Source organism: Chinchilla lanigera, unplaced genomic scaffold (genome assembly GCF_000276665.1).
Source record: "Chinchilla lanigera isolate Chin_1 unplaced genomic scaffold, ChiLan1.0 scaffold00074, whole genome shotgun sequence".
NCBI classification, from domain to species: Eukaryota; Metazoa; Chordata; class Mammalia; order Rodentia; family Chinchillidae; genus Chinchilla; species Chinchilla lanigera.
Window position 1 is genome coordinate 9,894,814 of NW_004955475.1, and position 25,219 is coordinate 9,920,032.

General features: G+C 37.3%; 1 protein-coding gene across 1 annotated transcript in view; it reads left to right on the top strand.

Annotated features, from left to right (window-relative positions):
• Kif4a (kinesin family member 4A) overlaps positions 1 to 25,219 on the top strand; it is a 124,333-nt gene that overhangs the window by 49,181 nt on the left and 49,933 nt on the right. Inside the window, exons 10-13 of the mRNA XM_005401621.2 lie at positions 3,454 to 3,515; positions 20,780 to 20,912; positions 23,553 to 23,611; positions 23,726 to 23,831. Of these exons, the coding sequence (XP_005401678.1) occupies positions 3,454 to 3,515; positions 20,780 to 20,912; positions 23,553 to 23,611; positions 23,726 to 23,831 (360 nt within the window). The remainder of the gene's footprint in view (positions 1 to 3,453; positions 3,516 to 20,779; positions 20,913 to 23,552; positions 23,612 to 23,725; positions 23,832 to 25,219) is intronic.

A 25,219-nucleotide genomic window follows, 5' to 3' on the forward strand; every position in this document is an offset into this window, starting at 1 on the left:
AAAAAAAAAAAAGAGTCAACAGTGTTTTGAGGTTAGGGAGTTGATGAGCTCAAAGAGTGCTTGTCACATTAGAAGCACTCATTAATATTTGCTGAATGAGCAAGTAAAGAAGAGAAGATCAAAATCAGACCTCTATAGAACACCAGCACTTAAGGAATGGGGAAAGGAAGGAAGACAAGAGAGACTTACAAGGAGTAGAGAGGAAGAAACCAGTGGTGTAATGACCAAGGGAGGAGCATTTCAGGGAGGGTCATCCAAAGTATACATTTACAAAGAAGTGTAAGGCAAGGATTGAAAAGGACCATTGACTTGTATCAGCAAGGAGGCGATTGGTGACCTTGGTAAGAAGGCCAAAGAAATGGAAAGAACAGGTTGCTGCAGAAAAACTAGACAGAATGGTGGATAAGGATGTACAGGAAGCCAGTGATCTCTTACTTCAAGAAGGTGAGGAGAAAACAGGCAATAACCAGGTAAACAAGGCTTAAGGGATATATGTCTGTTTTTAAAATGCGGGAGAGACTTGAACAAGTAGAAGAACTGCTTGGGAGAGACTGAAACTGAGAACATGAACTCAGTCAAAGTCATCTAAGTGTTGAGTACTGTAGTCCGATAGTAGGGTAGAGGGCTTGAAATCACTAAACAGAAATGGAAGATGCTGCTAGCTTGGACCGTAAGTTTGTCGTGGTATTAATATGACTGTTTGTACAACTCAGTTGCCCTGGTAGAGGAGCTGAGAAGGTAGGAATTGCATTGGTGCAGGTTTAAAGGGGTGTCATAGTTTCTTGCCTTCCAGTGGATGTTACTCTGCCTACAGGAAATCAAGTGTTTCCTGAGTATCTGGTTCACACTCCCTCTCTGGCTTTCCTCCTGCAGCAATGGCTGCTATTCAGTTAATCTCTTTCCTTTTCCTTCTTCGTATCCATTCTTCTAAGGAGTCATTGCAGAGAATGTAAGCAGTTTGCCTGTCCATGGTATTGCCACATTCAGTTCTGTTCTGTTTATTCGTATTGCCAAAATACTCTTCTTCCTATTCACTTATTTGCTCGTTCATTCCAATGTAAATATTTATTGAACAATATTATGTGCCAGATGCTATGCTGGGATGCATTACTGAACTATGCAGCATTTCCTTTATTACTTAGCTTGAGGCACAAACACTGAACACATAATTAATAATATAATGTTATATAATTATACATCAAGATAGTGTGCTGTGAGTATAAAACGGCATCATCTGTTATATAGTCGGTCTGGAATGACTTCTCTGAGGTAGCAACATTTGACCTAAGATCTGAGGGATTAAGAAAAATAAACAGTGGAGAAAAGAAGGAAGAAAATTCTAAGGAGAAGGAACAGCATCATGGGGCATTGACACTACAAATAAATGGCCCAGGTTCAAGTCCTGGCTCTATAGCTTACCAGCTATGTATTTTGGGCAAGTTTTTTTGATTCAGTTTTCCTATATGGAGAATGGACATAATAGTATTACCTGTTTGATAGGGATTTTTGAAGGTTAAATGCATTAGTACATGCTAAGCACTTAGAACAAAGAATGTCAGTGCAGCTAGCATATAGAAAGCAAGGAAAGAGTATTCCAGTGTGAGACTAGAAGGAAATCAGAGGCCTGGTCAAGGATTCATGGGCCATGTGAAAAATGATTTTAAACGGGATGGTTACACTGAGAATTCACACTTTTAAAGGATGGTTTGGCTGCTATATGGAAATGGATTATAGTGGCGCTAGAGTGGATTTGTATAGACTATTTGAGGAGGTGCTGCAGCAGGCCAAGGGAGAGATACTGCTGACTTGGACTTAGAATGGCAGCAGTGGTGAGAGAAAGAATTAATCAGTGAATCAGATGAAGAAATGAGAATATGATACCCGGATGTTTTGCTTGTAGAACTGAATATTCACTGACCTGGGGTTTATGGGAGAAGGGACAGGTTTGCTGATAACAGATAACTAAATAGAAATACCAGGCAGATAATTGAATCTAAAGTTTTAACGTTTAGAAAGATCTGGGTTTGAGATAAATTGAGAAGTTACCCGCGTGTATATTGTAATTGAAACAGTAGGCAGAGAAGAAACTTTATGAAGAGAGTGTAATGAGACAGAATAAAGTAAGAAGACTGACACTAAGTTTTGAGGGACTTGACCATTTAGTGGAGAAGTGGAACAGGCATGATAAACCCAGAGACAGGGATATTCAGCTAAAATCGCAAAAAAAGAGGGAAAACCAAGAAAGTGTGGTGCCTGACAAGCCAAATGCTACCAGTCAAATAAAATGAAGATCAAAAATACCCATTGGTTTTAGTGACATGCAGATCGTTGGTGACCTTAGCAAGTTATTTTAATGGAATAATGTGGGCAAAAATCAGATTGAAATAGGTTGAGGAATTAGAGGTAAGCAAAATGAAATGGAGGCAATTAGTACGGGCTTTTCTCTCAAACTTTGGGAACAAGAAAGAAACAAGACAATAGAGACAGAAAGTATGGTTGAGAAGAATGCTTTTGTCTTAAAGTAGGAGAGACTTGAACATATTTTAACCTCAGTAGGACGGGTACTATAAAAAGGGAGAAGGTGAGATGTACAAGAGAGAAGGTATAACAAATGGAGTAGGATCCATAAAGAGGCAAGAAGGGTGGAGCGTCAATGCACAAGTGAGGATACTAGTCTTAGGGAGCAGAATAGCTCCTCCTTTGTCATAGGAGGGCCTGGGAAATATGCTTGCACACGTACTCTGGTTTAAGATCCATATCCACAAACCCTACCTTAACTATTTTGAGATTTAATTGATTTGCTTCTGCTCAGAACCCTAAAGCAGTTCATTATACCTGATATTTTAATATTGTCTTAATTTTCTACTATTTCAGCCTTTAGGCTTACCTTATTCAACTAGATGCAACCTTAAGAGTAGGACCATATTTTATTTTGTACACCCCTACATCGCCTATCTTAGTGCTGTTTCATTTTTTAAAATAGGGATTCAGTAAAAACTCCTTAAGATGCTTAAATAGAAGGGACAGCTTTGTGGTCATGATGGCATACACCTGTAATCCCAGCACTCTAGGAGCCTGAAGCAGGAGGAATCACAAATTTGGGCTCAACCTGGACAGTTTACTGACTAAGTAAGATCCTATCTCATAATAAAAAGTTAAAGAGGGGCCAAGGCTGTAGCTCAGTGCAAAGGCTCTGAGTTCATCCCCTGTACCACAGAAAAATAAAAAAGGGATGACTCATCTTCTGAGTGTTGGTTATTCATGCAAAATGCTGATTGTCTTTTTAATCATTGAATCATAACCAGCGCTGCCTTCTGTAGTACCTAAGATCTACCACTGATTTCATAGGCATTGAATAAAATTATCCTACTGGTAATTGTTGTAATTTCACTGCCAAGGGATAAGTAGCTTTTGATTGATGACTAGCTGATTATTTTTCTTTGCTTTTACCAGGTGCAACAGCTACAGGTCTTGTTGCTGCAAGCCCATGGAGGTACCCTGCCTAGATCTATAAAGTAAGAGTCATAGATTAATAATATTCTAGCAGTGGCTATTTGTCCTAATAGTTGTTTTCCTCGAGTATCCTAAAGTTTCTAACAGCAGGTGATGTCAAGGAAGGAATCCTAGCAACCTTGCTGACTACGTAGGACTTAGCTAATTATCTTTTAAGCAGTCTGATATAGTAGAAAGAGCTTCAGAACTTTATTTATTAGAATGCTACTATATGGAAGAGCTGCTATCTCTTCTACCACCTTATATAACTATTTAGTTATGTGCGCATAAATGCCTGGGTATTTCTTTTATTGTGTGGGTTAATATCCAATAATTCTTCAGATTGTTTCTTCATTGTTCAGTCAGAGAGCTCCTTCAGTTTAACTCTTCTGTTCATGTGTGTGTATGTGTGTGTGTGTGTATGTGTGTGTGTTTAACAAGGTATTTAAGCATTTTCTCAAGATGTTCCAAAATGTATTTTTTCTGCCCCAGGTCTGGAATTAACCATATCTCCAAAAGAGCCCTAGTTTCTTTTATTGAAAAATGGTGATTAGAAACTAAGATCTCGATCCTGGCATTAGTTACCCTCAATGTTAGTAGGGTATCACTGCTTCTAGGCCTTCTCAGTGTGTAGAGCTCAGAAATATCTGCATGTGTAATAACCCTCACATACACTCATCTATATTTTTGTATCTACTCGTATCTATTATTAGAAACCATGATTTTGTACTTTTAACTCTGATCCTATTCTGACACTACAGGATTCATTTTAGTCTTCTCTGTCCTTTTCTTTTTATGATTTCTTTTTCTAACAGTAAGAAAACTAACTTGCATTACATGTTCAATTCTGGTATTTCCATAAGGAAGTTTTAGAATCACTAACCCATGCCCTTATGAGAAGCACTTTTATGAACTAGAGTACAACATTTATGTACAGTTTTTTTCAGCTTTTAAACTTAAGAGTATCAAGGCAGGATATGGTTTTCCACAGTTACTGTTTGTATTCCATTTTGGGTCACCCCCATATCTTGATTAGTTTTAATTGCTTGTTTATATCTCATTTTTGTGAAGTATTACAATGGATCCAAGAGTCTTGTTATATAAAAAAAAATTACTCAGAGCAGAGAAATGCAAATAATAAATCCCAATGTGATAACCTTTCACATCCATTAGGATGACTGCTATTAACTAACTAAATAAACTACATAAACATATCAGTAACAGAAAATAGCAAGTACTGGCTGGGATGTGAAAATATGAAGAAATAGCTCTTATGTACTGTTCTAAGATTGTAAAGTGATATCACTACTATGGAAAATGGTATGGAGATTCCAAAAAAATTAAAAATAGTCCCACGATATGACCCAACAATACCATTTCTAGGTATTTTTCCAAAAGAATTAAAAGCAGGGTCTTAAAGGCATATTTTCACAACCATATTTATAGCAGATTGTTCACAATAGCTAAAAAGTAGACACAACCCAAATGTCCATTAACAGATGAATTGACAAACAAATTTGGCTAGTAAAATCAGCAAGACTATAAATAGGAAGTCTCAGACCTCAATTTCCCCACAGAATGATCAAAGGATAACTAACGACTTCCTACAAATAAAAAAATCTTATTGAAAACCACCAAACTTGGAACTAAGTCTGAGTCACCTAGCATCAAAGCAACTGAATCAAAATCTGCATTGAAATGATAGGAGAAAGTGTCTCATTTTAACAGTATTGCCTCTCCCCCTCTTCCCAGTCAGCACAGCAAGATTCTCCAGGGCCAAGGTTTCTACAGTGGGAACAGAACAGGAAGGTGGAAATACAGCTTCCCTAACATTCTGAGCTGTTTCGTAGGAAGGCAACTCCATTCTGATCTCACAGGGAATAGAGAAAATAGGGGAAACCATAAAGCTAGACCACCTGGAATCAGGTAAAAACAAAGCAGGGCGGCAGGGCACAAAGACCAGCATACAGAGTCATAATACAGCTGAGTGTTATTGCCAGCAATAATGCTCCATCAGAGGTACCAACGAACAGCACAGCTCACCCACAAAACCATGCAGATCATTCCAGAAGAAGTAAAAAGTGTTACTACCTGGCTTAAATCCCTAGATGGCCAGCCTCCAGGCCTAACTTCAACCCCTACCCGAGGGTCCAGCCCAGAGTAGAAGATCCCAGTAGTGGATTTCCACAAGCAAGCACTAGATCTTCCATGCTGGGAATTTAATCAGTGTTCCTAGCAGCCTCAAAGTCCACCCACCGACCCCGCCCAGGGAGGAAAACAACAACTACAGCAAATTTAGGCCAGAAGCAGGCACTAATTCTACCTCACATGGAACTTTAATCAGCACTTTGCTCAGCCTCAAAGTCCACACTCAGATTGTGCCCAAGGAGGGAAACAAAACTGAACAGTACATTTCTACTGAGCATAGTACTTGATTCCTTCATCCCTATACACTTAAACCCAGGGTCTCTCCTGAAACCTTGTCCAAATGCTGAATTCTAACAGCAGTACTTTCTGGCCAGGGAATACATCCTATAGTCCAGACAGATCAGAAGCAACAGAATTGCCCATTCAGCAACTTAGTCTTATAGCAGAGTTCAGTGGTCTTGCTAGATAACAGAGTCTGCCTGGCTGGCCCACAGATTCAGAGTTAAGGCAGCAGTCTGGTCATGTAGAGAAATGGAAAGTAATTTATGGCTGTTCAGGTTCATTACCAGGTGGCCCATTGTCTTGGTTATGATTTGTCATTGCTGAGACAAAATACCCAAAGCCCAGAATTAAGGAAGGAAAGGTTTATTTAGCTCACAGTTTGCGGAGGTTTCAGTCTACAATCAGCTGGCTCCAAGGCAAGATGGCGGGGCACAGGAGCAACACTTCAAAGTGGCACAAGACAGCAAAAGCAGCAAGAGCAGAAGGGGGCGGGGACAAGCCTCTTTCCTCCCTTACATTGTAAGCAGGTTCCCCTGACCCAGGGTGCGTGCAGCACTCCCACCATCTCAGTGCCCTCCTCCTGCACAGGCTCAGGATGATACAAAGTAAGGACCCAGTCCCTGCTCAGTCACTTAGTTAGCCTTCTAAACTTCTTCAGTTTGACACTGAGCAGCATCCCAGAGCCATAAGGGCATGTCCTTTTCATCCTGGGATGCAGAACTGCTAAGTCACTTAGCCAAGCCTCTAAAGTGGACACTGTGTATCAACTATAACACCCATCCAGAATCATAGGGTAGACTACTGTGAAGGTCTGTTCCTGCCATAGAATACCCATAAAAGCAAGAAAAGGTGAGTTTCACTCTAAATGCCTTATAGCAGTGTAAGTGAAGACACAAGGATTGATTACAAAGCCTCAGGAAATCATGATACTTCCAAAGCTCCAACAGTGGATCCTAATGAAAGTGAGATCTATAAAAAAGACAGAAAGGATTCAGAGTAACCTTCTTTAAAATGGTCAGTGAACAGATAAAAAAATTAAATGAAATTACAGTGTATGGAGAGTATGAGAAGTTTGACAAAGAAATAGAAACAAACATAAAGCCAAATAGAAATTCAAGAGATGAAGAGTACAATGCCTAAATTGACAAATCCAATAGAAATTTCAGCAGCTGGTTTGACAAGACATTCAAAAACAGAACTTTTGAAATTACCGCATCATGGGCTGGGTATGTAGCTCCATGTAAAAAGCTTGCCTACCATGCATGAGGCCCTGGGTTCAGTCCCTAGTACTGGAAAAAGAAAGCCTACTAGAATTATGGGATGCCACCAATAAGTCAGATGCATCATTCTATAAGAGAAGAGGGACCAGAAAAATTATGTTTTAAAAAATAATGGGCCGGAGATATAGCACAGTGGAACAGCACCTGCCTGGGAAGCACAAGGTCCTGAGTTTGATTCTCAGTACCAAAATAAAAAATAATGGAATCTAGGTGTGGTGGTACATGCCCATAATCCTAGTCCTGTAGGTGGCTGAGGCAGGAGTGTCACAAGTTCAAGCCCAGTCTAGGAAATTTAGTGACTTAGTGAGGCCTCATCTTGAAATAAAAAATAAAAAAACAGTTGGGGCTATAGCTCAGTTGGAAGCCTCTGAGTTCAGTCTGCAGTACCACTGAATGAATGAATGAATGAATGCCATGATGTTACACACCTATAATCCCAGCTACTAGAGAGGCTAAACTGAGGATCACATGCTCTAGACCAGCCAGGGCAACTTAGTGAGACCCCCATCTCAAAACAAAATAATAAAAAAGGGCTATAGATTAGCTCAGCACTCAATGGGGACAATCCCCAGTACACACACGCGTGCACACACACACACACACACATACACACACACAAGTAAATTTCCAATTCTAGGAAGAGCAGAGAACCACAATAAAATTCAGCTCAAAAAAGAATTCACCAAGATATATAATAATCAAGCTATCAAAAATCACAAGTTCAAAATTCTGACAGCAATTAGAGATAAATGCATCACATTTAGAGGAGTTCCAATATGATTTTAATTGGACTTCTTAGAAGAAAACCTGCAGACAAGGAGAGAGTAGGATGAAATATTAAAAGTAGTGAAGGAATAAAATTCCTGTTATGACTTGTATCTAGATGTACTCCCAAAGCTTCATGTGCTCATAGGTGACGCTTTTGGGAGTGGCTGGATCATGGGTGTGCCATACCAAATTAAGGTGTGATGACCGGATTACCCACTGATTGGTTTAGCACTGTTCTAGGTGTGGATGGGATGGTGGATTTACTGAAGAGGGAAGATCCACTCTGGGTGTGAGTGGCACCATCTAATAGGCTTGTAGCCTGGATGGAATAAAAGGAAAAATGGAAGGTTGCTACTTCCTGCCTGCCCTCCATGGACTATTTGTCCTCTGCTTTGGAGCTAGGAGATTATGGACTGAAATCTCTACCATCTGTGAGCTAAAATCATAAAACTTTCCTCCTTTGACTTGTGTGTGCCAGATATTTTATCCCAGCAACAAAAAAGTAACTAGGACAGCTGCCAACAAAAAATACTTTACCCAGCAAAGTTATCTTTCAGAAATGAGGGAGAAATAAAAAGATTCCCAAATAAATTCTAAGGAATCACTACTAGGCCTACCTTATAGGAATTGCTAAAGGAAGTTCTTTAAAGTGGAAAAAATGCTGCTTATTAGTAGCATAACACTTACTACAAGGCTGGGGATATAGCTCAGTGATAAGTTACTTGCCTAGTGTGTGCAAGGTTCTGGGCTCAATCTCTCATAACACACCTAAACACCCCCAAAAGCACAAAACCTAATAGTGTATGTAATACAGAACAATATTTGAGATAGTCTAGAACTTTAATGGTTGTGTAGAAAGTAATATTATCTCTAGTACAAGGGTAAAAAAAAATTATTAATAATTATAGCTAATAAATCATGAAGTGATACATATTATAAAATGATGTAAATTCAAAGATCAAAAACAGGAAATATGGGGAGTAGGAGTAAAAGTGTAGAATTGCATTCAATCAAAGCTAAGCTGTTGTCAGCTTTAAATAGACTGTTATAAGTGTAAGATGTTCTTTGTAAGCCTCATGGTAACAAAAAAGGAAACATTTGCAGGAGATTCATAAAACAAAAAAGATTCTAACCATACCACTACAGAAAACCATCAAACCACAAAGGAACACAGCAAGAAAAGAAACAACCAAATAATAACAAAATGACAGTAGTCCTTACCTATCATTAATTACTTTGAATATAAATGAATTAAATTCTCCAGTGAAAATACATAGTGTCTTTGTTACTTTTTTTCATTGCTGGGACAAAGTACCTGACACCCAAAATGAAGGAAAGAAAGGTTTATTTTTTTCAGTTTGTGGAGGTTTTAGCCCATACTTGGCTGGCTCCAAGGCAGAGTGGCACATGGCAGAGGGCAACAGTTCATGGTGGTAGAAAACAGCAAAATCAGCAAGAGCAAAAAGGGAAGAGTTTCCCTCCCCTATATTGTATGTAGGCTTCCTGCCTCAGGGCGGGTGTATCATTCCCACCCATAATCCCAGCATTGGATCATGGATTAATCAAAGACTCTAGAAGCATGCCCCATGACTGCATAAGGCTTTGGGGGGACATCTAGACACAAACCATAACACATAGAATAACTGAGTAGATTTTAAAAAAAAAAAAGACTCAACTATATGCTGCCTAAAAGAGATTCACTCTGAAGGACACTCACACTGAAAATGAAAGATACACAAAGTTGTTCCAATCAAATTAAAAGCAGAAATGAGTAGGGATACTTCTGTCAGGCAAAACAGACTTTAAGTCAAAAACTGAAAAGAAACAAAGAAAACCTTATATGATACAGGGGTTCAGGTTAAGAAAACATAATTGTATATATGAAGTATGATTTAAAAGTACAGTGAATTTAAAAACTGTTTACAGTAAAAGACATATTGCCATTAATCTCCCTCAAAATACGACCCCTCACTTTAACCACACGCATCCCTTTGTTCTTGCCACTTTCTGAAGCAGCTCTAGAATGCCACTTTCATGAATGTCTTTAGTTGCACTGTTGTGGGTGCCTTGAAGTCTTGAATAAAATCAAATCATTTACCTTTCATGGTCATTTTGACTTTGGGAAAGAATCAGAAGTTACACAGTGCCAGATCCAGTGAACACGGCAGATAATGACATGCCCTAATGTTTTCACGAGCCTCCCTTTCCACTGGATGTCACTTGGCAGCAGCATTTGATCACATCTAGTAAAGATACTCACAAAAGAGGATTTCTAGAACTGTTTCAGAAAGTGGCAAGAATGATAGAATAAATGTATTTGAAGCAAGGGGAGTATTTTGAGGGAAGTTAATGATAATGTGTCTTTTACTGCAATAAATTTTTGAAATTGAAACATTTACTGTGTATTTTGATCACACGGCTATATTGGAACATAGGAACACTTAACATTGGAATACTTAAGTATATAAAGGAACTATTAAAGGATCTGAAGAGAGAGATTAATTGTAATACAATAATACGTAGTAGGGGACTTTAATACCCTACATTCACTATTGGGCAGAAAATATCCACACATAATAAGGAAACAGTCTTTCCCCTTCCCTCCTCTGTGCCTTGGAGCCATATCCAGCTCCGGAAAGTTGGCCCACAGATGCAGCCCTTCTACTGCATGGAGCCGATGGCCAACAGAAGGAGAGAGGTGACTGTCCTGTCTACCTTTCGCCAGCATGGAGAGTATTGTTTTCATGGTCATCTGGCTCAGCACCCTGCCTGGACCCCGCATGTAGGTCCCAGCAGCTGCCATGAACTCCAGAGCATGAAGAGCCGTAGCAAAGGGCATTTCTGGGGTGGAATCCAAGTCAAAAATGGAAAGAATAGACCATCTTTGAAGTCTCTGAAAACTGATAGCAGATTAGTGAAATCCAAATATAAGCCACATTAGGGAAAAGTATTTTACCTTGACTTACCTTCTGTTACCTCATCTGAAAAATTGCAAATGGACATAAAGGATCCAGGAGGAAAATTTATCAGCCAAACTGTCAGTTACCGTATTTCAAATAAAAAGGTGAATTGAAAAATTTCTCAGCAAAGTTATCAGTTATCTTATTTCAATAAAAAATTACCTTGTTTCAAATAAAAAGGACACAAAATTTGCATAGACACTGAGTTGAATTTCTACTCTACCACACCCAGAATCTGTGTATACTGCAGAAACCACCCCGTCCCAGTCGTGATGGAAGTTAAGTCTCCAAACACAGTGTTTTTGTAGTGTGTTGAAGCAAAGGAAAATTATTAGTTGAAAAATCTATCAAAAATCATGATCTTATTCCTTCAAATAGTATATTATCAAATGCCTTTTTATGGAGAGTAAAAAGTCTTCCTTTTGATGACATACGATAGTACATTGAACAAAAAAGTTGTATTTACTCAAGAAATTGAGGTGAAAAGTTGATGCTGGAACACAGAAAACAAGAGCAGGAAGACTCAAAAAGCCATTTATAAAAACAGAAGATAGGAGCCAACTTCGTAGGCCATTTTATTTCAGCTGACCATATGCCTTTTATAAACTGTTTAGAAGCCTGGCCATCCGTTTGTTGTTGATAAACTGATATGGAAAAGCAAACTCAGGGTAAACTCAGAATCTAAATGGATAGTGATAAATATGGTAGAGCCCCAATTTAACTGAAAGAGGAAAGAAAGAGGATATTGTGAATATTGCTTATAGAGATATAAAGATTTTTGAAACCTCAGTGACCAGCACAAGAACTTTGCACACAGTAACCAATATCAAGCTGTTGACGATATTGTATTTAAGTTAGTTTTTGATTTTGTGGAATATGAAAGAAATATATGTAAAAATGAAAGAATTAAAATACATTGTTGGATCCCTTTCTCCTGTTTCTTCAAATGTCTACAAAAAAGACTAAACCTAGAATTGCAATGTATTTCTCAAAAGAACTTCAAGGAAAATAACGTACATATGATTAAGCAGAATTTCCTAATGAAGAAATACTGGAACCTAAACAAAACTTTATGTTCATTTCAGAACCCATTCATTCCTTCCCCTTAAAATAAATTGAGATGACTTAATGAGAAAATGACTAATGAATGTCCTATGTTAAATACAGCTGAAAGTAACAAAAAATTTTACACCGCTACCTACATGTAAAAATGAACAGGAATGCATTGTTGACATTTCTAAGCATAAATTAACTAAAGGTGACAGTGACTTAGAAGAACTAAGTTTAAATCATTGTCCAAGTCAGATACTGTGCTTTATCCAGTGAAAGATATAAAGGAAAAGAACTTCCATTCAATATTTGGTCTTGGTTCTGGCCAGATAACAATAAACAGTTCAAAAGAGCACCTAACAATAAAGGTAAAAATGTTCATCTTGTCATCCTCCCAAGGAACTCACTGAATGTGACATCAAGAGTATAGATAATTCACCTTCTGATAAAATCTACCAAAAAGTGAGATTATCATTAGGATGAAATAAAAAAAAAATCTAGAAATGCTACCATGTGATGGAACCCATAGATAGACTCCAGATTCTTGTGTACTGCAAGTATACACCCAATGGTAAAAGAGAAGCAGCTACATTTAGTGAAGGTACCAGGAAGATATGCTCAGAGAAGATCTATTCCAGCAGAAACAAAAAGGGTGGCATGAGCAAAAAGGTAGTTTCAGGGGCAACAGGGAAATTAGAAGCACAGCACAGGAAACAGATAAATCAGGCTTTGGGATGTAAAGATATGCAAAGATACCTTTGCCTGGGTGTCTCTCACTGGGTCTCTAGGTAAGATTAACAGGAATGATTGACAGGGTGCTGAGTCATCTTCAGGGGCTTCTAGTGCACAGGACTTTTCCACAGTTCATTCTGATTAAATTAGAAACATAAGGTGCAGTCTATATTTATGAACCATTAATGAAATTCTAGTGGGAGAAAAGGCTACTAAAGGTCAGGCCAGGAAATCTAAGGAACATGTGCTCAGGCCAGGGGCTTCAGGGATTTCCTGGGTCTTTGTTTTTTATTTTCTCTCAAAACAGTGGAAGGAGGATTGGCCCTGGAGTGCTGCCCAAACTAGTGAGTGTAAGAGAGTGGTCTCCCAGCCCCCATTGTACCAGTTGTACTGTACTGGAAACAAGTGCTGAATCAATAACAAAAGAAATGAATTTCTTTTTTTTTAAGAGTTATTTTTCTAAATTACTTATTCTACAAGAAGAAAACCAAATTTGTAACTCACCAGTACAATCTCTACTGGACTTATTTCAAACTAGTCAAAAGAAATGAGTTTTTGAGTTTTACAAGCTACACTGAAAACAGTGGTATATGTAGTATTTCAGATATTTGGGAAGAGGGCAAATATTCGCTCAAATAATCTGCTGTCAGCATTTTTCTCTTCCCCTTCAACTTGTACATTTACTGGCTTTTAATCTTTAAAACTGCATATTTCAAAAGTGATAAGATATTCTTGTAATTTTTATATATGTATACACTAATTCTGAGGATTTTTGCTGACTTTGTAGAGCTATATTTAAATATTAAAGGTGACATTTGCATGTTTTACAGAATTGAATACCTCTTATGGAAAATTACAAATAATCTGGACTCATGTTTTACATACTTAAAAAATTGAATAAGGAAACATTGGATTTCACTGACAACTTTGGCCAAGTGGACCTAAGTGTCATAAAGAACATTCCATTCAAAAGTAGAAAGCATTCTTCTCCGGTGCACACAGAACATTCTTCAGGATAAATTGTACATTAGGCCCCAAGACAAGTTGTATCACATTTAAGAAAACTGAAATATGAAGTATGTTTTTAGCCACAATGGTTTGAAACTAGATGTCAAGGGCCGGACACATAGCTCAGTGGTACAAGCGCCTGCCTGGCAAGCACAAGGTCCTAAGTTCGATTCCCAGTACCAAAAGTAAAAAACAGAAAAGAAAAACTAGAAGTCAATAAGAACGAAGTTTTAAAAATTCAAATATACATGAAAATTAAATAATATGATCCTGAAAACCAATGGATCAATGCAGAATTTAGAAGAGAAACTTAAAAATATCTTGACAAACAAAATAGAAACACAAAATATGAAAACTTATGGGATGCAGCAAAAGAAATAATAAGAGCAAAGTTTTTTATTAACAAATACCTAGATCAAAAAAGATGAAAAATCACAAATAAACATGTTTCCAGGACATAAGAACAGTCTAATCCCAATGTTAACAGAAGGAAAGAAACAGTCATTTTTCCATATCCACAGGGGATTCATTCCAGGCTCCCCAGTGGATGCCTGAAATGGGATAGTAACAAATCGCGTATATAGTTTTTTTCCTAGGTACCCACAGTAAAATTTCACTTATACGTTAAGCCACTATAAGAGATTAACAACATTAATAAGCTACATATCGAGACCCTGTTTCAAAAAGATAAAAAAAAAAATGTAACACAGCAATATACTATACAGTAATAGTTTTTGCTTTGGGGCTCTTAGTAGGTAAAATAAGGATTACCTGAACACAAGCACTTAGGCAACATGACAGTCAATCTGATAACCAAGATGGATGCTAAGTGACTAATAAGTGGGTAGTGCACAGAGCATGGTTTTGGTAGGCAAAGGGATGATTCATATCCCAGGGGGAACAAAGCAAGATAGCACAAGATTTTATTATGCTACTTAGAATGATACCCAGTTTAAAACTTATGAATTGTTTATTTCTGGAATTTTCCATTTAATATTTTTAGACAGTAGGTAACTCAAACTGCAGAAAATGAAACTGTAGGTAAGGAGGGACTACTGTATTCTTATGTTACACAGTACCAAACATTAATTCAGTCTCTTCGTGTATGTGGATTTTGGTTGTTCTTAATACTTTGCAGTTATAGACATGATCCAGTGAATTACCTTCTCTGCATATACAGAGTCCACCAAAAGAAATGTATACACACGTAAGGAAAAGGAAAACTTATATAAATATTTTAATACTAAATTTATTGCGATACACAGAACCAGAGAAAACATTCCTAAAATTTATTTGGAAACCAAAGAGACCTAGAATAGCAAAGGCAGTCCTGGGCAACAAAGGCAAGGCAGGAAGCATCACAATTGCTGACTTGAAATTATACTACAAAGCTACTGTGATAAAATCAGCATGGTATTGGCAAAAAGCAGACCTGAGCATCAGTGGAACAGATTAGAAGACGTAGACACAACTACAAACACACTCAAATACCTTCTAAGGGGCCAAACATATTCAGTGGAGGAAAGATAGCCTCTTTAATAAATGGTGCTGGATAAACTGGCTTTCTACATGCTGAAGACTAAAAGTAGACCCACATCTATCACTATGTACTAAACTAAAGTCAAAATGGATCAAAGATTTAAATATTAAAACACTGAATCTGCTGGAAGAGAAAATAGGGAAAAATCTTTAAGACATAGGTGTAAGCAGGAGTTCATGAACAAAACTCAAACTGCATGGGAAATACTTCAAAGGATCAACAACTGGGATCTCATCTTATTAAAAAGTTTTTGACCATCGAACAAAATCACCAACAGAGCGAAAAGAAAATACACAGAGTGGGAAAAAATTTTAGCCAATTGTCCCTCAGACAAACAGCTAATATCTGGAATATATATGAAGATTTATTAATATATATGAAGAATATATATGAAGATTTATTAATATATATGAAGATTTGAAAAAAATCTGGACCCCCCCAAATTCAAAGACCCAATCCAAAAATGGGCATCTGAGATGAATACACACTTCTCAGATGAAGCAGTAGAAATGGCAAATAAATATATGAAAAAATATTCAACGTCACTGACCATTTGAGAGATGCAAATTAAAACAGCGCTGAGATTCCATCTCACTCCAGAAAGAAGGGCTGTCCCCAAGAAATCAACCAATAATAAATGCTGAAGGGACTGGGGAAAAAGGAACCTATCTTCACTGTTGGTGGGAGTGTAGACTGATACAACCACTGTGGCAATCAGTATGGAGATTTCTTAAAAAACTAGGATGGAAGCTCCATTTGACCCAGCTACTTCCCTTCTGGGTATCTTCCCAGGAGAATTAAAAGCATCATACTACAGTGATATATGTGTACCCATGTTTATAGCAGCACAATTTGTAATAGCTAAATCTTGGAAACAGCCCAAATGCCCATTAACTGAAGAATGGATTAAAAAGTGATGATCTTTTTATACGACAAAGCTACTGTGAAGTACTATTCAGCCATAAAGAAGAATAAACTTGAGACTTTTATCGGTAAATGGATGCAATTGAAACCATACTCATAAGTGAAATAAATCAGACTGACATGTGTCAACACTGTTGTCTTCCTGGTGTGAGAAACTGAAATGGTAAATGAAGTCTAAAATGTACAATAGATATTGTGAAATGGGAAGAAATTGTTAAAGAGAAGAAAGGAACTAAAATGGAAAGGGGAAAGGACAGAAGGGAAAAGGGAAAAAATGCAAGTCAGTTATAGTATTATTATCTCTTAGTTCATTGAAAAGGAAGAAGATTTGTGCTAATATTGATTGGAGAAATTTTTATGCCCATATCGTGTACTGAGCAAATACTTTAAAAATAACAACATGCAGTGTATTAATTATTGTTAGTCTCCTATTATTTTGTTATGAAATTTTGTTTTACCTTTTATCCATAAAATAAAAAATAAATAGGTAAATTTATTGAGATATCATGAGATTAATACAAGTTACCTTTGGCCTCTACAATTATAAGAAGTGCTTAAAGTGGTGGCGATTAGCTTCCAAACATTTATTAGTACAGCAAACTGCTGCTTGGACATCCTTGGTCATTAAGACTGTTGCACATGCATTTTTCAATTTCTTCTCTAAGGGCCAGCAGTGTGGTGAGTTTCCTGTGATACACAACATCCTCTAGAGTCCCCCCCATATGAGGGTAACACCATCTGTTGAAAAAACATCCTACTATTTTTCTTTTCCTGAAGTGTGTATACATTTTTTGGGCAGACTCTGCACTTTTGTGTTGTTAGACGTTTATCTTCAGCTGGGGTCTGGGGTGATACCCCATGCCTATAATCCCACATACTCAAGAGGCTAAGGAGTGTCACCCAGCCTGAGCAACTTAGTGAGACCCTGTCTGAAAATGAAAAAGGACTGAGGATATCGCTCATATGTTCAAGGGCTACTTTTATCTCTTGTGTGGTAAAATGTTTATTTGTGTCTTTTCACATTTTCTGTAGGGTTTTGGTCCTTTGTTTCTTGTGAAAATAAATTGCGGTAAAATGTACGTAATATAAAATTGACCATTTTAGTCCTAAGTGTACAGTTAAGTGACATTAAGTACAATGTTATGCGTCCGTCACCACCATAGTGGTTACACCGTTTAACATTCCCATCCACAGTGTATAAAGGTTCCAATTTCTCATATCCTTACCAGTACTTATTTTGGTATTTTTTAATAATAGCGAACTCTACTTTTGGCCCTTATTTTTTATCAGTTCTTTGAATATTAATGATACTAGCCCTTCGTCTGTGGTGTGTAATACAGATATTTTTTCATGTGAAAATTTGATGGATTGATTGGTACTGGAATTGAGACCAGGACCTATGCTCTGAGCTACATCCCCAGCCTTTCCTTTTTTATTTATTTTGAGACCAGGTTTCCCTAGTATTTATTTTATCAGTACTAAGTGATGTTTAGTGAATTTACAGTTGTACAACTATCACCACAGTCTCATTTTAGAATGTATTTGTCAAGCCAGGAAGATCGCTTTTGCCCATTTAATGTTGCTCCCAGTTTACTACCTGCCCAATCAGCCACTAATCTGCTTTCTGTCCGTATAGATTTACCTGCTACAGACATTTCATATACATGGAATCATACAGTTTATGATGTTTTGTCAGCTTCTTTCACTCATGTTTTTTGTTAGTTTTGTAGTGCAGAGAATTGAATGCAGGGCTTTGCACATGCTAGATAAATGCGCTGTTGCTCTACATCCTTAACCCTCAATCATGTTTTTTAAGTTCATCCATATTACAGCATGTACCAATACTTCATTCCCTTTTATTGCTGAATAGTATTCTATCATCTGAATAAACTACATATTGTCTGTCCATCTGCCAACTGATAGACTTTCACATTGTTTCTACTTTTTGACTGTTACGAGCGATGCTGTTGTGAACATTCACTTGCAACTCTATGGTGGGCGTGTTTTTATTGGGTGGATACCTAGGAGTGGAACTCCAGGGTCATATGTTTAACTTTTTAAGAAACTACCGGGACATGGTGGCACACGCCTGTGATCCCAGCACTCTGGAGACTGAGACAGGAGGATCACTGTGAGTTCAAGACCAGCCTGGGCTACAGAGTGAGCTCAAGGCTGGCCTGAGCTGCATAGTGAGACCCTGTCTCAGAAAGACCAAAAAAAAGAAAAGAAACCACCAAACTGTTGTTTAAAGTGATTGTACTATTGCCGTTCTCTCCATGCTTTTGGACTTTGATTCATAATTAGAAATAATGTCACTGTGAAAACAATAAGAATTGATGAATCAATTCAATTCAATGTTTTACAGAGAAATAAAGATGCTACTTCTTTTTTCAAAACCGTGTGTTTATATTTTTAGATACATTTCATAAGACTGTTTACTAAAAGCATATTTTATATATATGAATATTTTTACATTTTCTCCTTGGATTATGATCTTTTGTTTTGGGCTGTGTGTCATTGGAGCTTTTGTATTTATTTTTTATGAGTGTCAATTTGTACATACGCAACTAGCATCAGCAGTTAATATTCCTAGCATCAGCAATTAAATAGGACGTCAAATAGGAAGCATTGATTTTCTATTGTATTTTCATTTTTGTCCAACTTTTATCTGGTCCTTGCTGCAATTTCTGTTCTACTCTTAAACTTTTTCCTATCACGTGTATCCTATTTCGTGTTGTGGTCCTATACTGCTTCATGGTAATCTTACCAAGAACTCCTTTATTCCTTACTATCTGAGCTTTTATGTCCAGCATTCTCTGCATTCCAGTGTGATCTATCTGGGAGAAGTTAGCATAGTAGTTGAGAATAAGGACTCTCAAATTAGACATAGAGCTCAAATCCCAGTGTCACCAGAACCCACTAGTTGTGTGACTTTGGCTTATTCAACCCCTTTGTGCCACAGTTTCCTCAGTTGTGAAATTGGGGTGGCAGTACAATCTACCTCATAGAGCTGTTGTGAGAATTAAACATATTTAGTATCTTATACAGACAGCATTTATAATAGAGCCTAGCACATAGTGCTGTAGATGTGTTAACCAAGCTGTACTGTTTAAATATCCAAGCATTAACCTGAAATTGCAATGAAGTACTTACTCCTAAGTGCTGAATTTTTCTTGGAAAAAATCAACAGTTGATTAACTGTGATTCTCCTATTTACAAAAATGTTTTAGGAGAAAAATTATTGAGTTAGAAGTACTACTTTGAAGCTTGCCAACTTACATGAATGAGATAGAAGTTTTCAGTTTATAAGGAAATAAACAGCAATCTAACACTAAATTTACTAATAGTTCATTTTATAATCCATGTTTTAATTGAACATTCCTTCCTAAGAGCCTTAGCAAATTCTTAACTATAACATGAGATCTTATCGTGTGACCTTGCCATTAACTTCTTGATAAAGAACAGGCTAAAATCTTCTGTAAAAATTGCTAGAAATCTTACAGTGGGTGAGAGGGCATCTACTCTTCCTAAAATCCTTTTCTGTCCTTTATTGAGATCGAGAACAACTGTTCCTTGTCCCTTTTGCTCTATCATAGCCTCGACAACTTCATTTTTCCCTTCGGCCTTCTTCAGATAAAATCTTCATATTTCTAGTCTCTTTTTAACCAGTGTTTTGAACTTTTCCTCCCAATGGATTAAAAAAAAACCCTTTATGCTTGTTAGTCTCTTTCATTAGTCTAGAACTAATACCAGTTAATGTGCATATTTTCTGAAGGATGTTGTCTATATGCGTGTATTCCTCTAAGTTCTCTGTCCTTCCAGTCGTAATTGAAGTGGACATTATTGTTGCTGTCACCCACTCTAAGCAGTTTAACATCAGTAGGCAAAGGAACAAGAAGCTGTAGGGTCATCAGTTTTAAGCAAAGCAAGCATTTAGAAGGAAACACTCACAAAGAATTGTGAAATGTGCTCTCCATGGCCACTGGTCATCATTTCAACTTTCTGACTTCTTAAATTCTATTTCCATAAACTTTACAACAAATGGGTAATGAATTTGTGTTGAGCTGGTTAAATTTCAACCTTGAGCAGTGTCACTTCTATCTTCTCCATATCTCTTTCTTTCCTACTTCCTTAATATTTTTTAGTATGTTTGCAGTATATAGTGGTTGCACTCATCATGAAGAGTTGGTACATGTACATAACACACACTAGCTTCTTTTTTATGCCCCTACTTCCTTAATCTTTAATGAGGGACTGAGGGTGAGAAAGTGTAGTGAACATGTATTTTAGCTAGTTTATTTCTTGCCTACACACGCAAATAAAAGGATCCCAAACCAAGAGCCAAAATAAAAGTTAGTCGTCCCTATTATAACCATATCTGGCTCTAAATTACTACCTTCTGCCAAGCATTAAAGTACTTTATGAGTGCGTCTCTTGTTTGTGCATTATGCTAACTGGAAGGATAGATGGGATTGGACTCACTTTTCCTAGACTTTTGAAGTAATTTGATCCCAATCCCACCCGAAAGGTTTGTGGGATAAGTTTATACGTTATCACTCACATATTTTTCTGAAATATTACTTTCTTTGTTTTAGTGTGGAACCATCAGAAAATCTACAATCCCTGATGGAGAAGAATCAGTCCCTGGTAGAAGAGAATGAAAAATTGAGTCGTGGTCTAAGTGAGGCAGCTGGTCAGACAGCCCAGATGTTGGAGCGAATCATTTTGGTGAGGTCTCAAAACTAAAATACCAGCAGCCTAGACATTTACTACCTTTAGTTTCCAAAATACTTAACATGCTTCTCATTATATAAGACAAGTTATATGGAAAGAAATTATTTCATTGCTATATCCTGAAGGGATCCCTATGTGATAACTGCATGGATGTGTGATCAACCGTAGAGAACAGTTAAAAGGATTGCACAGTGAATACCTATATATCTACCAGAAAGAATTTGCATGAATCCCATTTTAAAATTTTTGTTCTAAAATACCAGACAGGAAAGAACCAAATGCTTTTGTTATCGAAAGTGCTGCCTAACTTGACTCTTAAGACAGATCGAAGATCCCTAATCTAAACAGTTGAAATCAGAAATGTTCCAAAATCCAAAACTTTGAGGGCTAACTTGGCACCACAGTGGAAAGCTCCACATCTGACCTCGCATGATGGGTCACAGTCAAAATACAGGTACAATAAAGGATTACATAAAATGAGCTTTAGGCTGGTATATGAATCATAAATAAATTTTGTGTTTAGGCCTGAGTCTCATCCCTATATCTCATGATATATGCAAATATTCCAAAATCAAAAAAATTGAAGCGTGAAGCACGTCTGGTCCCTAGCATTTGGATGAAGGATATTCATCCTATACCAAGCAACTGTTCCCTCACTAACATTTTAGTTCTTCCCTAGCTCTCTTTCCCTAATATTGTTACATTTCATATCCCATCCTAAGAGCTGCCATGGTGAAATACAGCAGCTGGGAAATTAATTTTAATTCATTAATTCATTTTCCATATGGTTAATTTCCATATCATAGATCACTATGCGACTGATTATACCAGTTTTTTAATTACTTATATATATTTATGATACATAATAATTACATTCATTTTGGGGAATTAGCATAAAGATGCTAATTATATGTATATTCTTCATAATTTTATATCAACGTTCCCCCTAGTCCTCCCCTCTCCTTCTCTTCCCTGGACTCCCTTCCCCATCTATAAAATGTCTACATTTCTGTTTGTTACCAGTACCTTTATTTTTATATTTTGGGTGAGAAACAATGTGATATTTAACCTGTGTGATTTATTTCACTTAACACTATAGTCTTAAGATCTGTCCATTTTTCTACAAATGACTCAAATTTGTCCTTCTTTGTGGCTCAGTAATATTCCATTGTGTGTCTATACCACATTTTCTTTATCCATTCATCTGTTGATGGGCATGTAAGATGTTTCCATAATTTATCTATTGAGATTACACCAGTTCTGAATCCTACTATCTAATGGTAACCTCCTGGATCTTTATGTGCTGGCTCTGTCACCAAACTTTTTTTCTTATTCATTTAACTACATCTCAATCATTTGTTGTACAACTATTGCTGCAAGCAAAAATGAGTTTCCACCAGAATGTCATTGAACCTCTGTAACTTACATATCTTCATGCATTAGTGTGCTCTTCAGTCCAAAAAAAGGTAAGCTGCTTGAAGTTTTCTTTAAAGGAAGCCAGATCCTACATCCATTGTATTGTTCATTGCTAGCAGAAGGGTAAGAGTGGAGGCAGGCCTGGTAAACATCAGTAGCTCCAGGCTGAGGCAGGAGAGCTGCAAGTTCAAGCCTAGTCTGGGCAACCTAGCAAGATCCCATCTCAAAATTAAAGGGGGTGGGTGGCTATTGCTCAATGTAAGGCTCTGAGTGCAATCTCAAGTACCCTCAAAAAAATAAAACACAATAAAACAAAAAAAGAAGGGTAAAAATGAGATCTGAGGGGTTTTATATATAATTTTCTGTCTCTACTGCTGCATTTTATGCCTTTGAAGTAACTCTAGAAGCCATGTGCCACATGTATGTGAGTGTGGCTGACATACCAGACAGTACCTACTGTTCTACTCATCTGACATTTGTATGGTTGTTACAGTGGCTGCCGATAGGCTTATTGTTTGATATCTTGTCAAAACTCCATACAAAGCACAACATTTTTGTCCTCTATAAACTGTCTTTCCCAAATTGTGTAACACCCAGCATGTCACAGATTCTGTGATGGAAGTAAAACTAAAAACACCTTTTTTCCCCAAAACACAGCTGCCTTCTGCCATTTCGCTTTTCACTAACATCAGTCTTGTGCTTTACCCCTTTTCTTGCATTCTTTTCCTAAAACTAGCCTATCATATCAGACTGTGTAACTTTAAAAAGAATCAGCTCATATTTAACGTGAGGCCCTTTATGTTTTAAATGCCCTGATACTGAGGCTAAGGAACAGTGCAGTGTAGGAGGCCATTTAAAGTGATTTTTTTCAAACAGCAGGGAGTAACATGCCAGGAAGTATTGCTTCTTCCTCCACTTGCAAAGTTCTTTATGGAATTAAGTCTTCACACTCCACTCCATAGTCTGAACTTCATGACAAGCATAAAATCCAGCTGCTGCTCTGGTATATTTTTAGTAGCTCATGTTGACTTTAGGGCGAATTTCCATGACTGTTAATAAACACATTGGCAGAAAATAACCAAAGCCCACTAAAACTTCAATTACAGCAAAAGAGGCAGCTTTTCCACCCAGGTTTTCATCCATAGGAGAAGGGAGAGCACGTAATTAGGTGAACCTGTCAGGCACTGCCACTGACGATCTTTTGGGTCTTTGTTGCAGACAGAGCAAGCAAATGAGAAAATGAACACCAAACTGGAAGAGCTCAGACAGCATGCAGCGTAAGTTTTCTACCAGATGTTTATCAGTGACCTGTATCGCCTTTGTGTCTCATCATGGATCTTCTGGTCTTTGCAGTGTCATTAACCCTTGGGTTCTTTTGCTCAAATTTTCAGCTGTAAACTGGATCTTCAAAAGCTGGTAGAGACTTTGGAAGATCAGGAATTAAAAGAAAATGTGAAGATAATTCGTAACCTGCAACAAGTGATTGTCCAGCTCTCAGTAAGCCAAGTAGAAGCACTGTATATAACCTGAATCATTTTCACTTGTTTCTCTTCGAGCATATAGGCATTTCTAACTGGGCTTTTGATGAAACTACTGGATTGTGAGCTGCTTGAGGATAGAGACCATCAATCATTGAATGTGATCTAAACATTGAGTTTGTTAAAACACTCATTAACCAGGCACAGTAGCACACACTTGTAATCCTAGCTGTGTAAGGAGGCAGAGCTATGAGAACCATAACTTCGAGGTCAACCGAGCAACTTAGTAAGACCCTGCCTCAAAATAAAAAATGAAAAGGACTAGAGATATAGCTCAGTGGTAAAGTGGCCCTGTGTTCAGTCTCCTTTAACACACATACACACACACACACATACCTTATAGGTCATATATACGATGATACATTAGTACAGTATTTCCATATTCAGTGGAACACCATAAACAGCAACATAGCAGGACAAAACTATCTAGGTGGCAAGAGTAGCAGTCGTTGACTTGTCTTTTCAATGTGGGCTAATTTAATAAGGCCACAATTTTAAATCATGACCCAATTTTAAATAAGCTGTGTTCTGACAGGCAGCTTAGAGCAGCCAAGAATACTGGAGGTCTCTTTACTAACCAATAATAAATACATTTGAATGACTATTCCCCCATAAATTTTTACTTATTTTTAGGACTGTTATACTAGTTGTTGGGTATGTTTTAGGGATAGGAGTGATTATTTGTTGTTTTTATCCCATAAGAAAAAATTTTGCAATCCTACCACCCTAAAAAATCTATTTTTATGTTTGGTATTCTTCCTTTGCCTTAGTCCTTAGGCATATATATGTTTTTTAAAAATTAAAATCATACTACAGCATTATATTAAGAGGTAGTGGTTAGATTTTTTCATCTACACTATATTCATTATTGGTAAGCAGTATTTGTAGATGCCTGGTGGTAATTCCTAATTCTTGTAAGGAGATTTTTATTTTACCGGAAGAGTGAGTCTCCCATCCCTGGTTTTACTCAGCATTTTTTAAAATTTCCAATAGAGTATCACAGAATTATCCATATATAGATTTACGGTGTGTGTGTGTGTGTGTGTGTGTGTGTGTGTGGCCGGCCCTGGGGATTAAACCCAGGGCCTTGCACATGCTAGACAAGTGTACCACTGATCTATATTCCTAGTCCTAGATTTATTCTTAAAGAATAAATGAAAGAAAAAAAACATGTAACATTGTCAGGGGAAAGGTTATGTAAACTCCTCAAAAACTACTAGGTAGTATTTTAGAACAAATAGTTCTGCATAGAACTCATTATCAGTCCAAAATGACAGTTCATTTATTAACAATTAGGACACAGTAATTGAGAATTTAAGTTCCAGAGTCAGACAGATTCTGGTGTGA